General features: G+C 30.9%; 1 protein-coding gene across 2 annotated transcripts; it reads left to right on the forward strand.

The window, feature by feature from the left end:
• Positions 1–111: 111 nt before the first annotated feature.
• LOC127729427 (queuine tRNA-ribosyltransferase accessory subunit 2-like) lies at positions 112–14,177 on the forward strand. 2 transcript variants are annotated; one of them, XM_052237253.1, is made up of 12 exons: positions 112–244; positions 3,396–3,552; positions 3,940–4,021; positions 4,571–4,634; positions 5,063–5,167; positions 7,792–7,962; positions 9,504–9,603; positions 10,565–10,653; positions 11,167–11,267; positions 12,226–12,354; positions 13,380–13,505; positions 14,031–14,177. In XM_052237253.1, the coding sequence occupies exons 2-12, from the start codon at positions 3,435–3,437 to the stop codon at positions 14,143–14,145; spliced, it is 1,200 nt and encodes a 399-aa protein (XP_052093213.1). In that variant the 5' UTR covers positions 112–244; positions 3,396–3,434; the 3' UTR covers positions 14,146–14,177. The 2 variants fall into 2 exon arrangements, with proteins under 2 accessions (XP_052093213.1, XP_052093212.1); XM_052237252.1 differs by having other exon boundaries at positions 118–200.
• The last annotated feature ends 4,276 nt before the right edge of the window (positions 14,178–18,453 follow it).

Here is an 18,453-nt window from a genome sequence, read left to right on the forward strand (position 1 = left end):
ATGTCCTTTTTTCATTTTCATTAAAGATGCCTATGAGAGAGTATTTATTTTTGGGAATCATTCTTTGGAATACTGTCGTTGTGGAAAGGATCCCTTGACATACGGGTCTCACTAAATACCACAAAACTTGTAAAATCACAGTACAGGGAGTACATGTAAAAATAAAGAGAGGCAAACCGTATGAAGTAACTGAATAGCGAGTAATTATGTTCCATACCAAGAATTTACATCATTTCTTAGAAAAGTACGACTCACAAAACAAAATGTCACACTAATTGACTAAATTTGAAAGGAAACAACTGTTAAAAAGTATAGTCACATCTGTATCTGTCTGCCTCTCTCATTTCACATATATTTTATAATGCAAACAGTATCCCTAGCATACAGCTGGGAAATGTGACAAGTAGGATTCTGCATTTGTATTTTTCTCTATACACCTAATCGCTATTTATTCCATTCCGGATAAGTTCTAAAATTACACAACTTTTTCATCCAGTTGACGCTATCTGGGACCCTGTTTAAACAATGCACCATGCATGATACTTTTTAATGGGACCTGTTTAAAACATCGTAAATACTTCAAACACAATATTTTTTTACTTTAATTTGAGTTTGGAAAAAGTGGATCATAATCTATCAAAGTTTCCTATTGATCGCTTTCTAAATTTTTCCCTCCCTCAGCTCGTTACTGATGACCTTTGTTTGCGGCCTGTTGACCCAAACAGGAAGTTGTCTAAATGACTGTTTTTTCCGGATTGGACTAAATAGCGATAAGGTGTATTGTCGGCTATGTGGGGGGGGGGTATGTGTAGGATTAGTCCAAATAATTATGACGTCTTGCAAGGCTATTTTAATTTTTTACTGTGACGCCTTCCTGTCGTAGGAAGGTGTCACAGAAAAAAATTAAAATAGCCTTGCAAGACGTCATCATTATTTGGACTAGTGTAGGATTTAATGATGTCCACCAGACATTATTTCATAGTAAATACTGTCCATGGACAATATTTACTTATTTAAATGTGTCCCGGACAGAATTTTCCTATGAACAAATATCCTTAGTATGAAAAAGTTTACATGAACATGGACATTATTAAATACTATAATTCTGTGAAAAAATGTCCAGGTGGACATTATTTCACAGGACATTATATCCGCCTGGACATTTTTTGATATGATCGAAGTATTAAATAATATCCATTGCCATGTTATTACTGGATGTATTTTAACCTTTGATTGCTAACTTTTTTAATACATTGTTACTTTGACAGAGAGTTGTCTTATTGGCACTCAAACCATCCTTATCTTCTTACTTATAAATTTTTTAATATATATATTAAGCGGATTATGTAAAATGTGAAGAGTCAAAAATTAATTTTATGGTTCAATAAATTCAAAATAAATTATTGTCATTCATTATAAATAAACTTCTATCAAAAATAAGACTCAAAGAGCTTTTTATATTATTTATATTAACAATAACAACGTACACACATGTTGGCGTATGAATACACAACATCAGAGTGGGCGTGTCACCATAAAAATTGACAACATTGAAAATAAAGGTAACACTTTTAACCAATCAGAAGACAGTAAATACACCAAATTTATTTATTCTCTATTGTTTGTTTATATTAATCAATTTCTAATGAATCTTTCTTATTTTATTAAAATTCAAGTATAATAAAACATTTAAATGACCTTTGTATTACTTCTCTTGGAGGACACAATTTAATAACATTTTGTAGGATTTGATAATGTCCCCCAATGAAATAATGTCCACTATTTCATAACATTATGCTGTAAAATGGACACTATTTCATAACTTTTTCTGTAAAATTCTGTCCACTTAGGGGACAATATTTCATGGCAATGGACATTATTTAATACCTAATTTCTATGAAAAACTGTCCAGGTGGACACTTTTTCACAGGACACTATTATGTCTTACATATGTCATGTATGTCATCCCAAATTCCCCCAAAAATGAAGTATTCCTTCCAGGATCCTGAAAAATGAATCTTCAATTCCCAAAGTCAGATAACTGTTAAAACCGAATTCCGTAAAAAAGATAAAAGACCAATCCCGAATTCCGGCAATAAACAAGCTCAATCCTGACGTTTGAAAAGGGTTTTTCTGCCCCTCAGCTATCACACACTTTCCTGTAAAATTTGAACATAATTCATTACATGTCTGATTCCACAAAGGAAAAAGTGATTGTTATCAATAATAATAAGTACAAGTGTTGCTATTTCTTAGGTCAAAGTGTTGCAGATTCCCAAATAGCAACATGGTCTATTAAAAAGCGTTAGAATATTTTAAAACTTTGTCAAAATGTAGTTTAATCATGCTAGTTTTTCCGTAACATTTCGATGATAGGTGAGGGTAAACCCAGAGACAGTCTATACTAATGGGACTGGTCACTTATAAAAATTGTCTATACAAATGTGCAAACAGAACTGTGCCGTCGCTGATGTCATGTGACTTCATAGCAAATCATTTCACATTAAGGAAGTGTTCTTCATAACTATATGTTCAATTTTAATGAAGTAACATTTTTATGAAATTTTATACATTTTGTCATTGCAAAATGCTGTTTTTGAAAAAAATTCTCGGATAGTTTTTAAAATATAGACCTTTGAACTTTGAGGTATTTTGTTAGTAAATTTCCAGTGGCCGCCATCTTGTTCAATATGTACCCCCCCTTTTGCCAGAAGGAGCACAACTGGAGTGTTCTTCAAAAAGATATGTCTCAGTTTAATAATTTAACATTCTTTTAAAATCTTATATTTTTTGTTGGTAAATGGCTATTAATCAGATTTGTATGATTTAAAAAAAAATTAAATTACAATGTACAGCTGGTAAAAATATACAAATAACTTCTAGCCTTTGTATATAAGAGACACAAAATTTAGTTAATTGTTTGGTGCTAGCTTTACATGGGAGGCGTAGTTATTAAAAAAATCAATAGTGACCAGTCCCGTTAGTATAGACTGTCCCTGGTAAACCTTAGGTTGATCAACAGACTGGGAAATCTGATCTATATGTATTGTAGCAAAAATGAGACTAAGCGCTCAATATCTAGCACGATATAGAGAGAGGTAGATATTATAAAATTTCTAGAAATGAAAGATTTTGTTAAGTATACTTGCATGACTTGTATTCAAAACAAAATTGAAGACGAAAACCACTTCATGTGGCATTGTCAATACTAAAAAAAGGGACAAAAAAACTAAAATTTATTTTAGATTTTAAAACTACCAACATTGATAGTGTTAAATCAAAATTATTATTTAGGTACTTTTTAAAGTTGATATGATGCACATGCATGACATGATGACATTCTGTATTTCATCTTTAAAATTTTATGATATTTTATTATTGTTCATTATTTTTAGTATTATCATCTGATTTGAATTACACAGCTGTAAGAAAATATGAAGTTTTCTGTGCAGAATGTGAAGAACGGTTGTCGTTTAGGGCTTATCACGGACCTAGGAAAGAATGGAAGCAAAAGTATAGAAACTCCTATGTGTATGTTATATACCAGAGGAGGTAAGTTCATAATGGAGATGAAAATAAGCAGAGTTAAAAAAAAATTTAGAAATTTGCAGAAACCTATATTGTTAGTGTTTTGTATCAAAAAAATGAAAAATCTGTTATGAAGGACAATATTTCTGTTATACAGTAACTTTTCCATTTAACTGATTTATAAAGTTGTTTGTATTTTTATTTATGATATCTTTTATGGCTAATAGCCTACCACTGAATAAAATTGTATGTTACACACTGTTATACTGTTTAGTTTCCACATTTATAAGTCACTGTGATCTCAATACTCATTTAATCCTATCCAACAGTTTACATTCATTTCAGTGACATTTCGTCACATAGCAATTTGACATTTACATTGTTTTATGTTTTTGTCTTTTTCTTTTTTAGGCAATGCTTCTCATTTGACGTTAGATGTCTTAAAGAAGATACAGAGAGTTCCTCCAATTGCTCACATGTATTTAAGTTCTCTGTAAGTAAAAGAAAGAGTAATTATATTTTTTTTTAAATTTCATCGTATTAATCTAAACCTTTACTTTTTTAGAGAACGTAGATATATCTGCATATTTTATAAGAAAAAATATTTATCAGTTTTATGTAATATACATTATGATTTAATTTCATGATGTTACAATGTAATTTGATAAACCCTGAGTCTTGTTTTATGACTTTACAATGTAATTTGTATAATCATGAACCCTGAATCAGTTTTATGATTTTACAATGTAATTGGATGAACCATGAATCAGTTTTATGATTTTACAATGTAATTGGATGAACCATGAATCAGTTTTATGACATTACAATGGAATAAACAGAGTTATCTCCCATGATCCATGATGTTCACTTTTTCATTCATGCTCTTAAAAATATTTCTTATGGTAAATATTTGTGCCTAAATTTGACAAAGTAATTATAAAAAGTTTAAATTCAAGATGTATATGATCTATTGACCATGACCTGCATTATATCTTTTATATATACATGTAATATAAATGGATTGTTTATGTTTCTCCTCAAGGGCAGAACATAATGAAGCTGTGACACAGTTTAAGGAAGGAATTGCAAATTTCTGTGGCATGCAGGTAAATATGTTTTCTGCATGTATTTTTACACAAAAAAAAAATTTTGTTTTTTAAAATGTGAGTTCTAAGAGAGTTGTTTTCATATGGACATAGTGCATTTTTTCATTGTTTAATTCATTGACACATCTCTCATTTTACATATATCTACATAACCTTCAACCATTCGATTGATAAAAAAAGTACCAAACAACAGATTTCAAAACCCAATTTGTTTCTATATGGGTTTATAAATTGCTTTTAGATTTTTCAACAACACATCCATTGATTTTTATTAATGGGCCCATGTTGGAAGATTATGTAGCAGAAATGTTTTGTTGCTGTAATCACATGAACAACACATATATGTTAAAATGTTCAGGAAATGTATGTGTATTTACAAAAAACATAAAAAAGTAAAATATACAACAAATTTATTTATTTTTGAAAAGGATTATGCAGTTTACTGTTCCTTACATGACCCAGCTACAGAGGTACCTTCGGGATACAATGAAAAATCAGGAACAGCGATCTGGACAAAGGGAGGGAAGTATAAGGTATAGCCTTTTCACCTTAGATACTATTTTTGGATTATTTTATAAGCAGAATATTATTTTCAAAAGTTTAAAAGAGCTGAAAAAAATTAATTTTGGTGTTATTTTCAAATAGAAATAAGAAGATGTGGTATGAGTGCGAATGAGACAACTCTCCATCCAAGTCACAATGTGTAAAGAGTAAATGTTTACTTCTGAAATTAATCTATTTTGGTTTGTTGCTGGTTTTCCAGTCAAAAAGTCAAAATAGTGTATTGATAACAAAATTAAGGTAATGACATAGTTTTAAATGTCATAAATTTAATTCTGCATTAAAGAATCATCTTGTAACTTGGATTATTATGAAGGAATGCAGATGTGTCACTTACATAAAAAAATATTAACTCAACGACACACAAAAACAATGGAAACAAAAAACAATAAGCGATTAACCAGTTTTGTCTTGCCTGCGACAAAAGTCTGTTTTTCCAGCGACGACGATGATAATCATTTTGTCGTCAACAATTGTTATGTTTTCTGCTTAAGTTAGTTTGATAGGATCTACTTGTGATAGATCATTGATATTTAATATAAAGTTGCATTACTATCAGTACATATCAGTTTGATGACTTTTTTGAGTCCCTGTCCCCTAGGTCATGGTCCAGTGACTTTGAATTAATTAGCAATTTTCAATGTTAAGTTTTCTGCTTCAGTAAGATTGATAGGAACTGCTTACAATAGACAATGATATTTTCTATAAAGTTACATTACTGTCTGTACATCTTAGTTTGTTGACCATTTCGAGGCCCTGTCCACTAGATCATGGTCCAGCGACTTTGAATTAATAAGCAATTATGCTGTCCATCAGATTGTCTTTTTCTGAATTTTATGCCAACAGGCAAGACATATCTCTATGTCAGCAGTTTATTTATTTGAAATTGTATCATTAGGTATCTCTCTTTCGCGATAACAATTATGATTTGTGTGATTTATTTATTTTGGCCACAATACCGGTATATGATTTACTAACTTACATGAAAACATTTAATGAGAAGGCTATACAGTAAATTAGGTATTTAAAAATGATGGATAACTTACAATACTATAGTGTATTTCTTTCTTGTTTTCTTATGAAATTTCTTATTGTACTATATTGAATAAAATGCTCCGCTGGGCGCAGCTTGATACGACCGCAGAGGTCGAACCCTGAACAGTTGGGGCAAGTATGGACACAACATTCAAGCTTGATACACACTGACTTTGGATTGTGATTAAATTTGACACAGCATAGGTTTCTGACACAGAATGAATGTGGTCTAAGAACTTATAAATTTTTAATTTACCTATTCAAACCATATCATTATTATTTGCTTTTATATATAAATCAGAAATAACCAATTTAAAATGGAAAATTTTAAAGAAAAAAAAAGGAAATAAAGGGGAAAAAAATCCCTCTCCGCAAATTTTTTGAACCCCCTTATGATTCATCACCCCCAAACTCAATCCCAGCCTTCCCTTTGTGGTATGGTACCTTCAGAGAGATCCATATACTTGAACACAAGTTATTGTCTGGAAACTAGAAAAATGCTTGTTTTTTTGCCCCTTTTTGGTCCCAAATTCCTAAACGTTTAGCGCAATTACCCCCAAAATCAAACCCAGCTTTCCCTTTGTGATATGGAACCTATAAAGATCCATACACTTACACACAAGTTATTGTCCTGAAACTAGAAAAATGCTTGTTTTTTGCCCCTTTTTGGCCCCTAATTCCTTAAATTTTGTGGTAATTACCCCCAAAATCAATCCCAGCATTCCCTTTGTGATATGGAACCTTGTGGTACAATGTCAGAGAGATCCATTCTCTAACACACAAGTTATGTCTGGAAGTTACAAAAATGCTTATTTTTGGCCCCTTTTTGGCCCCTAATTCCTTAACTATTGGTACCATAACCCCCAAAATCAATCCCAACCTTCCTTTTGTGGTATTGAACCTTATGGTAAAATTTCATAGAGATCCATTCACTTAAACTAAAGTTAGAGTGCGAAAACCAATGTGTCTTCGGACGACGCAGGAAGACAACGACACCAACGTCATACCAATATACGACCACAAAATTTTTTTGGGGTCGTATAAAAATAAGATAGACACTGTTATTTTTATTTGTTCTGGGGAGCATCAGATGAAAAATTACAATAGATGTGTAGATATAGACACATTAATTTTGAATAGAAAAAAATATGAATTTATACAATTATTTCATGGATAGGATAATCTTAGAATTTTACCTGCCCTTACTGTTCCTGGTAGTTATTTTCTATTGATCACAAAATATTACTCTAGATGTAGTCTTTTTTCATGCTTTTTACGTATTTTAAGCTTTAATAGAACAAAGAGACATAGATAGTTACTGATGTGTCAGATGAAAGAACTTTTACATGTATCGTTTGAATGGTTTTACACTAGTAATTTTTTGGAGCCCTTTATAGCTTACTGTTCCGTGTGAGCCAAGGCTCCGTGTTGAAGACCGTACTGTGACCTATAATGGTTTACTTTTATAAATTTTGACTTGGATGGAGAGTTGTCTCATTGGCACTCATACCACATCTTCTTATATCTATTATATTTCTTTTTAAACTTTTTTATTTGAAAGTTAGATGTCAACCACTTTATGCAAATCCAGGAAGCCTTTCAACATGATATCTGTGAAGCATTGTATGACGGGGATACAAATAAAGATTCTACACGCAAACGATTACTGAAAGCAATAGATAGAACTTTGAACTTTCTTGATGAAATTCAGGATAAATGGAAAAATTCTAAGGTTTGTATGTCGCTTAAAGTCTTTGAGAGTAACTGTCTGGCAACTATTTACTGGTACCTTCTGCTAACTTTACATACAAGTAAAAAATACATTTATTGTCACCCTTTGCATACACAATAAGGTAATATATTTTTTAAACTGTTGTATATAGATATATTTTATTGCAAGTCTAAAAGGGTACAACATCACCAAAAAAAATAAAATCATGAACAAATGTTAAATATTTCGGATAACTAATATCCTTCATCAGTAAGATGTCAGATTTATATATTTTATTGTATATACCCCTTAATCTCTGCCAAAAATCTAGTGTTTTTTTAACAAAAATACATACACAAAGCACACTTTTTTTTATTAGGTGCAGGGGCCAACACTTAGGAAAAACTAGAGAATAAAGAATATGACATTATATTTATCATTGTTTGTCAGAATCTTTGTACTGTGTGTCAACCATGGTCCTAGGAATATATGTTTGCTACTGTTCTTTTAATAGAATATTGAACAGATATATCATGTTATGGAGGGGTATTTGCGAAAAATACCAGTCGAGGGACTGTAAAAATTTCCTGAGCCGCTAGGCAAGGGAAATTTGGTCCCAAGACTGGTATTTTTCGCAAATACCCCTCTATAACATGATATATCTGTATAATTACACCGAATAGATTTTGATTGAAACTCTCTGTACTGGTGAAAGGAAATATTTTCTTACTAGTCAGCTGTAACCCATAAACATGTTTATGCATAATTTTGAGGATAAGTAGAGACTATCATAATACCGAGGGAATTATACATGTACTTATACGCGTTAGCGCTGTCTTGATGTAACATCATATCCTAATGATTTTGGCGGGAAGAAGCCTGCGAGGGTAAAAAAGGAATATCCAAAATGGCAAATACCACGGCATAGAGGGGAATTTGAGGCAAATTCACCGGCAGTGGTGAAAAACATGCAAATTCGTTTGAAATGAGTAAAAAAGGTTAGAATATGCGAAAAATACACTGGCTACCAACCAATCAAAATCCAGCATTCTTATATAAGGTGTAATTATCTGTGATAGCTAGTATATATTTGGTCATATCTGATGACCATCAACTGAAATATTAGATAAGTAGTGAAACAAAAAAGGTGCAAATTGTGAGTTGTTTTTGTTGAATGCATAAAAGTAATCAATTATTACTCCCCTTTTTTTCTTCTTTTCTTACCACAAAAGGGGGGGGGGGTCCAAATCTTTCTCTTTGCAGTAGGTGAGGGGAATTAATCGAGAGTGTTCATTATGTTAAAAATAATTATTTTAGAAACAATGAACTAAGCCATCATATTTTTGGCTGCATTGAAATATAAATTATATTTTGAATTTTTGAATTTACGGTTGTTTTATTTCAAAAACCTTTTCAAATGCTATGTGGCACATCCTATAAATTCCTTTCAAAATGTGTAAAAAGAATCTAGGGCAAACTACTGTATGTATATGTACACATAAGATATATAGTATAATAAGTATTAAGCTTTAATTAATACAAATTGTTAACTTTTGATATAGAAGTTACAGAATACAGCACTGTTTGGAGTTATAGAAGGAGGATATAGTGTACAAGAAAGACAGAAGTCTGCACATGAAACTGTTACTAGAAATGTCGATGGTCAGGTTCTCTTATTTTACTTGCAACTACTACTCTAAAAGTGATAAAAACATTAGAAAACAACAAAAAAAACTGTAGTAAACATTAAACATTTGTATACCCCAAAAAAAATAACACATTTGAATTGGTTTTAGAATATAAAAAAACTTACTCTACAATTTAGACCCTTTTCTAAACCAGAAATCTGACTGGCTGGAAATTAATCTTCAGTGCTAAAGGTGATTATCCAAGCTAAATGACAAAGTTTTTTGTTTGTTTATTTAGTACAGTTTATTTAATACAGTTTATAAATGAAATAATAGAAGTGTCATTCAAATTTCTAGCAGTTTCCTCTCTGCTTCAATTTTATGAATCTTGAGCTGTTTTAAATAATGTTATGTGCTGAAGCAAAAATTATTAAGTGAACTCTGGTAACTCTAAGGAAGTGTCTCCTGTTGTTTCATCTGAGCGATTCTGATATGATTATTAAGTTGTCTAGCTTAAATTCAAAATTAAACTGATCAGTGGTAGAAAAAATGAGGGGAATGTAAAACATGGAACAAGGGATAACTGAAATGAAAACATATTGAAGAAGTGTATTTTTTCAATGAGTATACAAAAATGCAAAACACAGAGCCATATATTAATTGGTTGTGTCTAATCTAGAAGTCAGACTAGAAATGCCCATCAGAATGCATGAGTTTTCTCATGGTGCATGGAAAACTTGAAAGAATCAGAGAAAACAATACAGTACATTGTGACAATTGAAACCTGTATTAAAATACAGAATAAAGACAAAGTATAAAGTAGCTGCATGTGAATAAATGGTGATCAAAAAAATTTAAAAGATATTTGCCATGAAATTTAAGATGTACGTAAGTCACTTGAATAAGAAATGAAGACTGTTATAACTTAAAAACTTTATTTTGAATATTCACCATTAGTTATATGTCAGTTGCTGCATTATGTATTTCTTTAACAGGCTATGTATTAGCAGGATTTCATAACAATGGACCAAAAACAGAAATCTTTGACTTAAACCAAGTAACAGAAATTTGTCAGAAGACAATGGTAAGGTTAACATAAAAAAAGTAGTTGAAATCAGAGAATATTTGATGTAAGTTATCTGATATAGATGTTGGTGATCATTCAAAGTCTTATCTGATTCTGAAAAATCTATGTCAATGTTAATTAACTAAATTTCTACAGTGACAACCTTAACTGAATATAACATCATACAAACAGAATACTCCAAAGAATCTGTATTTCATTGGATGACAACTTGTTGGCATAATCTGCATTAAAAACTGGACCATTTGTTATTATTCTATTTTTTAATAATCAGCAGTATTCATTCCATTTAAAAAATAATTAACAAAAGCGCAAAAATTAAAGCCATTAAATGACATTGGTCCTTTTATAATAAATTTCAATGTTTGATTATTTCAAATATACTACAACTGAAACAATCAGAAAATTGAAAATGAATTAAGATTGCTTAAATCCCCTTCATTTTGAACTCTGGTGGATGGTTGTCTCATAGGCAATCATACCACATCTCCTTATTTTATATTATTATTACAGGAATGTTTACCAGAGAACAAACCAAGACTAATGCAGAATGTTTGGAGACCAGATAAAGTAATGGAAGGTATAGCATTGGGGATTGATATGTTTGATAGTTCATATCCTTTATAAAAATACATCAATGTGTATTTCCTTAATTGAAATTCATTATTAATTCCTGCTGTTTCATCATAATCTAAAGTGTTGTATAAAAAATTATTTTTGTATTATTGCTATATCTGTATATTTTGTGTAGAAGTCAAAATTTTACAAATACATTTTCCGTTCTCATGTCGATATTTGTAGATAGGGCTGGCAAACATTGGAATTGCCATGATTTAACAATGTTTATCATACAGTTACATACATGCATGGGATTTTCCAGATTTCCTGATTCTGATTTTGCCCCTATACAAAATACTAAAATTTTCCGATTTTGGCACCTTCTGTACTTTAACTCATGCAGTTATGGCAAATACACAAAAGTCATTATAAATGGTTTTAATCAGATATTCAACACAAAAACAATTTGTGAACTAAAGATATATAAGAATGAGACAGAGATTCTTAAAATTAATTTTGTTCAGAAGTATTCAGTTAATGTTATCCAAGAGTTTTTCAAAGGTACCATGAAACTTTAAAGAAAGATTGCTCATATATTGAAGTTGTGCACTTGAATTAATGGATTTGTTTGAGGAATTTTTTCGCATTATTTTTTAGACTTGGAAACTTAGTAATTTTCGGCAAAATGTACAATTATGTTTTATCAATATCTTCTAAAGTTTACTGTCTTATATGAAGACCGTTTGTTATTTTCTAGCTCTCTTTTTTTGTGTTACATGTATTGGATTTTTGTATCTCATATACTGTACCCCACATCTTTTTTTCATTTTCACTCTTAGTTGAAGATGTACAATAAGGAAGATCAAATTTAGGATTAAGATGTTATTAATAAATCTGAAACATCATAAATGAGCTACTATAACTTATGAGGTTACCAATGGGCGGTTCATGTAACATACTTCCCTGAATTATACATTCATTGTCTTCTTCAAATATGCCTTAACTGAAGATCAGATATCCTTACATTGTTACTGAGAGAGGATGTGGTTTAGTGTTTAGATTCAATATATGTGCGAGTCATGAAGAACAAAAAGGCAATGGAGACCATCTTCTTGGATTTCAAATTAATCTTGCTGACAAAAAGTAAGCTAACTGAGTATTTAGTCAACCCGATACTTAAATCTTTTTTGTAATCTTTTTTTATAAAGTGTATTGGTATTTAATTGTATTTATCTATTTCCTTGGAATTTAAAAATATTTTTTTGTGATACTCTTACACTTATTTCCATTTAAAATGTCTAAAGTTAATTATTATCTTGTTAACAAAGGTAAAGTTACGATTAAAATAAAATCTCTGTGTATTGTGAATTAAAGATTTATGGCTCAGAACTGAGCATGGTAGGAAAATAGACATGAATTTTTCCCTATACTTCTGGATCAGTGTTAAAATATGATAGAAATAATGTATGAGATATGTAAATACTAAAAAGAAATTTAGAATGTATCAGAAAAGGGAAATAACTCTTGAAATAAAAAGAAATAATGTATGAGATATGTAAATACTAAAAAGAAATTTAGAATGTATCAGAAAAGGGAAATAACTCTTGAAATAAAAAGACTTGTTACAGTCACTGTATATGAAGGGAGGTAACTTCAAAATAGAAAAACTTATAATGTGTTGACAAATGTGCAGGAGGTAGAAAAACTTATAATGTGTTGACAAATGTGCAGGAGGTGTGGTTTAAGCCCAATTTGACCCTAAAAATAAACGTATTTCAAACTGTCTTGAATTTGTAGAAATGTACATTGTTAATTAAGCTTGAAATATGTCTTTTTCATAGGTAATAGAACCTTGACCATGTTGACTGACATCAAATTCAGTAAAATTGTTAAATTAAAAGAAAAAAAATTATTTCAGTTGACACTTTTGATTTGTTTTAATTTAGGCAAAAGGTTTGTCAAATAAGCCTTATATTTGTTAAAATTTAATAAATTTCCCTGATCACATCACGTTAATGATTTTACAGTGCTGTGGGGTTATGATCCATCATTTTAAAATGTTTTGATTAAAGATATTATTATCATTGATTTTGAATTTCCTGGAAATTAAACAGCCAATAATGTCCTAAAAAGTACCTTATCTTTTGAGTATTGTACCTTTATTTCAGGTACGTAGATGACTTTGGACCGTTGTTAGAAGGTTGTACATGTTATGCCTGTCAGAACTTTACAAGATCTTATATCAACCATTTACTGAACACATCAGAACTATTATCATCTGTTTTACTTATGATGTAAGTCATCTAATATAATGAGTTGATGGAAATATTTAAGTGGAATTATGGTTATAATACAAAAAAAATAAATAAATAAAGCATTTATTTTTACAAATCACATAAATGAGCAGGTCATAATGTCATGAAATAAAAGTTCCTTCATTATATAAGTTCCAAACAAAATAAAGGGTATAGAATATTTGTTCAAATAGGAAAAGATATTATGGCATTGTTTGCAACAAAGTTTCCAGGAGAACTTCTGTTTAGCAGAACAATTATACGTTAACATCAATGATGTCCAAAGTATCAAATGTGAAATATAATCATGATTTTTTTTTATCTGCTATCACCTTAACACATCTAGGGCTGTTCCAGAAAATGTATATTATAAAGTTAGAATGATTTATTATTCTTGCACTTCTTTTCAAAATACAACCATACAAGAACAATTTTTATAATTATCAATTTATCTTGAAATGTACTGTTTATTAGAGATTTTTTCGTTTATGGATTTTATATAGTATTGTATTCTCTCTGTTTCAGCCACAACTTTCATCATTATTTTGAATTCTTCCATCAGATCAGACAATCTCTACAGGATAACAGCTTTGATAAACTAAACAGTCTCATAAAAAAACAGAAGCCATTAGACAGCTGACATGCCATTTAATAAATAAATAAAAAAAATTAGCTGACATTTTTATCTTTCTACTGTTTAATAAGTTCATGACTTTTAGTGTCAAACAAACAAACAAAACACGGTCAAGACTTGGTACATCAGTTGTCATGAACACTAGTCAGTTGTACATCTAAAATAAACTCACACAACACCTGTTATCTATCCATCTTCATTATATCACTGCTCAGAACAAGGGGGGTTTACTATTTTACCTCTATCCGTCTGTCTGTATGTCAGTCCATCTGGGCCATGAAATCTTCATCACATTTTTCTCTGGAACTACAAATTACAGCCTCAGGGAATTTGGTTTCAGACTTCATGTGAGCATAATATACTGTGTTATGCAGATTTAACTTTAATAGCAAATCAGTTGCCTGATAACTAAATACTTGTATACTCTTACACATAGTGGCAATGTCAGTGGTTCCCAAGGCTTTGAGAAATCAACTGGACATTTGGTCCAATAAACTAATCTTCTTAACGGGACCAGACTCTTTTTGACTGGACATTTACACATATGATTAGGACAAAATTAAAAATTTTACTGGTCATTTGGTCCAGTAATGCATATCATTTAACTGGACCAAACCAATTATTACTGGCTTTTGCCCAATGTACGGCGACCTTGGGAATGACTGCCATGTATGAAGTTTTAATACATTTTTCTCAGGAACTACGAATCAGAACTTTCTGAAAATTGGTATCAAGATTTTCAGATTCATCACTCAACTTTCCTGTTCCCAGAATTCTTTTAAATAATGACCATATATGTAGTTTTCGTCACACATTTCTAGGAACTGTGGATCAGAGCACCCTGAAATTTGGTATCAGGCTTCATATGAGCATGCTCTTTAATGTGATGCTGTTTCACATCTATTGCCCATCAACTTACTGTTAACCAAATACTTAAACTGGGGTATCTTTAGTGAGAAAGAACTAATAGTTCAACATGTTTGTCTCAGTATTTCATGAGGTCATTTTTCTAAGTATTTCAATGGAAAAACAAACATCGAATGCCATGATGTTGCAATAGCTCACATTTTTAAAAAGAAAACTTAGATTTGATGTGGTATAAACACTTGTCTATTGTTGAAGACCATAGGTTGACATTTTACTTATACTGGCTCCTTTGGTCATGATACCAGCAAAAACAATCAATAGTACAACATGTATATTAAATTAAATTAATGTATGTACTTTAGGAGAACCTTAAACAACAATATGTCAAAATTGTTTTTTAAAAGATAAAACAAAGAGTGCACACACTGCTTTACTTATCATAATAGATTTATGTTGAAAGTGTGTAATATGATTGTTTATATATAAGTTTCAAATAAAATTAACATTATCAATGGTCAATGTAAATGAGGTCAAGGTCAGATGAACCCTACCAGACAGACATGTACACCACACTTTACAATCATACCATACATTAAATATAGCTAACCTATTGCTTATGGTATCAGAGAAAAAATCCTAATAAAAAAAATTGAATATTTATCAATAAGCCATGAAAATGAGGTCAAGGTCAGATGACCCAGACAGACATGTACACCTTACAATCACTCCATAACCAAATATAGTTGACCTATTGCTTATAGTATTTGATAAACAGACAAAACCATGAAAACTTAACATTGACCATTGAACCATGAAATTGAGGTCAAGGTCTCAATGAAACCTGCCAGTCAGACATGTACTAGTTACAATCATTTCATACACCAAATATAGTTGACCTAATGCTTATAGTATCTGACATACAGACTTGACTACATAAACTTAACTGTCGAGGTAAGGTGAACCCTGTCTGATGGACATGTAGACCTTGCAAGGAAGCCATATACCAAATAAAGTTACCGTACCCTATTACTGATAATAACTGAGAAATTCACATGACAATAAAAAACATAATTTTTTTCAAGCAGTTGCTTAACCATGAAAATGAGGTCAAGGACCATGGACATATGCCAGACAGAAACTTGGTAAAATAAGCATACAAGGTATGAAGCATCCAGGTCTTCTACCTTCTGAAATATAAAGCTGTAAGCAAATAGTGTACGCCGTCGCTGGATTGTAATCTTTATGTGTCGCATTCTGCGGCTTTCATTGCAGACGAGACAAAGAAACATAATGCTGCATAAGTGAAAGAATTGGAATACTGGTTAATACAAAAATATATTTTCATCTTCACAGAATGAGAATGTCCATTACACCACTCCAGAATAGATTGAACAGTTCTATATTTTTCAAATAATATCAATATCCTCACTTTCACATAAAAAGAATAAAATTGGTATGGAGGACATTCATTATAAAATCTTGTTAGTCACTCTTTTTCACCTGACTTTGGCCTCATTTTCATGCTCAGTGGTCTGACTAATTTTTTCATGATGAAGTATGTTCATCAATAACTATGCATGCAAGGACAACAATATGTGTAAGGAGAAGATGCAGCTGAAATATGTCATTTGGTCTAAAATTCAATTTCATACTCCAGTGGACAAGTTAAGTTTGCAGGACAAGGTCTGTTCCTCTGTAACTATGCGTGTTAGGTGACTTAGGTCAACAATATTTTTTATGTATATGATTGGATGAAAAGTTTTTTATCAGTCCAACATCAGTGAATTATAGTACTACTTAATTTGAAATTAAATTGTATAATATTGTTCAGGATAAAATATTTCTGGTCTCAAAATATATGGCAGTTTCTTTTAAATTGCAATATATTTCATCATTGATCAATATGTATCTTATCTAAAGGATTTCCTCAAAAATAATGTCACCTGCATATTAATGACAAAAGAAATGACAATAAAATGCTTTGCTGGGGCGCAGCTTGATACGACCGCAGAGGTCGAACCCTGAACAGTTGGGGCAAGTATGGACACAACATTCAAGCTTGATACAGCTCTGAATTTGGATTGTTATTAAATATTTGACACAGCATAGGTTTCTGACACAGAAAGAATGTGGTCTAAGAACTTGAATTTTTTTAATTTACCTATTATGGTCCAATGTCCAAAATCAAAAAACATGGTTAGATTCAGCATATCAAAGAACCCCATATATTCAATTTTTGTTAAAATCAAACAAAGTTTAATTTTGGACCCCAACTTGAACAAACTTGAAAACTGGGCCCATAATAAAAAATCTAAACATATGTTTAGATTCAGCATATCAAAGAACCCCAAGAAATCAATTTTTGCTAAAATCAAACTAAGTTTAATTTTGGACCCTTTGGACCTTAATGTAGACCAATTTAAAAAACGGGACTTAAAATTAAAAATCTAAATACACGGTTAGATTTGGAATATCAAAGAACCCCAATAATTCAATTTTTGATGAAATCAAACAAAGTTTAATTTTGGACCCTTTTGACCTCAATATGAACCAATTTGATAGCGGGGCCCACAAATAAAAAATCTAAATTCATGGTTAGATTCAGCATATCAAAAAACCCCATATATTCAATTTTTGTTGAAATCAAAAAAAGTTTAATTTTGGACCCCAACTTGGACCAACTTGAAAACTGGGCCCATAATCAAAAATCTAAACAAATGTTTAGATTCAGCATATCAAAGAACCCCAAGAATTCAATTTTTGTTAAAATCAAACTAAGTTTAATTTTGGACCCTTTGGACCTCAATGAAGACCAATTTAAAAAACGGGACCCAAATTAAACATCTAAAAACACCGTTAGATTTGGCATATCAAAGAACCCCAATAATTCAATTTTTGATGAAATCAAACAAAGTTTAATTTTGGACCCTTTTGACCTCAATATGAACCAATTTGATAGCGGGGCCTACAAATAAAAAATCTAAATACATGGTTAGATTCAGCATATCAAAGAACCCCATATATTCAATTTTTGTTGAAATCAAACAAAGTTTAAATACTAGACCCTATCTTGGACCAACTTGAAAACTGGGCCCATAATCAAAAATCTAAACACATGTTTAGATTCAGCATATCAAAGAACCCCAAGAATTCATTTTTTGTTAAAATCAAACTAAGTTTAATTTTGGACCCTTTGGACCTTAATGTAGACCAATTTAAAAAACAGGACCCAAAATTAAAAATCTAAATACACGGTTAGATTTGGAATATCAAAGAGCCCCAATAATTCAATTTTAGATGAAATCAAACAAAGTTTAATTTTGGACCCTTTTGACCTCAATATGAACCAATTTGATAACGGGGTCCACAAATAAAAAATCTAAATACATGGTTAGATTCAGCATATCAAAGAACCCCATATATTCAATTTTTGTTGAAATCAAACAA

The sequence above is a fragment of the Mytilus californianus genome, unplaced genomic scaffold (assembly GCF_021869535.1).
Source record: "Mytilus californianus isolate M0D057914Y unplaced genomic scaffold, xbMytCali1.0.p SCAF_2, whole genome shotgun sequence".
In the NCBI taxonomy this organism is placed as follows: Eukaryota; Metazoa; Mollusca; class Bivalvia; order Mytilida; family Mytilidae; genus Mytilus; species Mytilus californianus.

Excerpts from the sequence above, each read along its gene's own strand:
- LOC127729427 (XM_052237253.1), top strand. The coding sequence starts at position 3,435 with ATGAAGTTTTCTGTGCAGAATGTGAAGAACGGTTGTCGTTTAGGGCTT. Across the intron at positions 3,553-3,939 it reads TATGTTATATACCAGAGGAG|GCAATGCTTCTCATTTGACG; the intron begins GTAAGTTCATAA and ends TTTCTTTTTTAG. Across the intron at positions 11,268-12,225 it reads ATTGATATGTTTGATAGTTC|ATATCCTTACATTGTTACTG; the intron begins ATATCCTTTATA and ends ACTGAAGATCAG.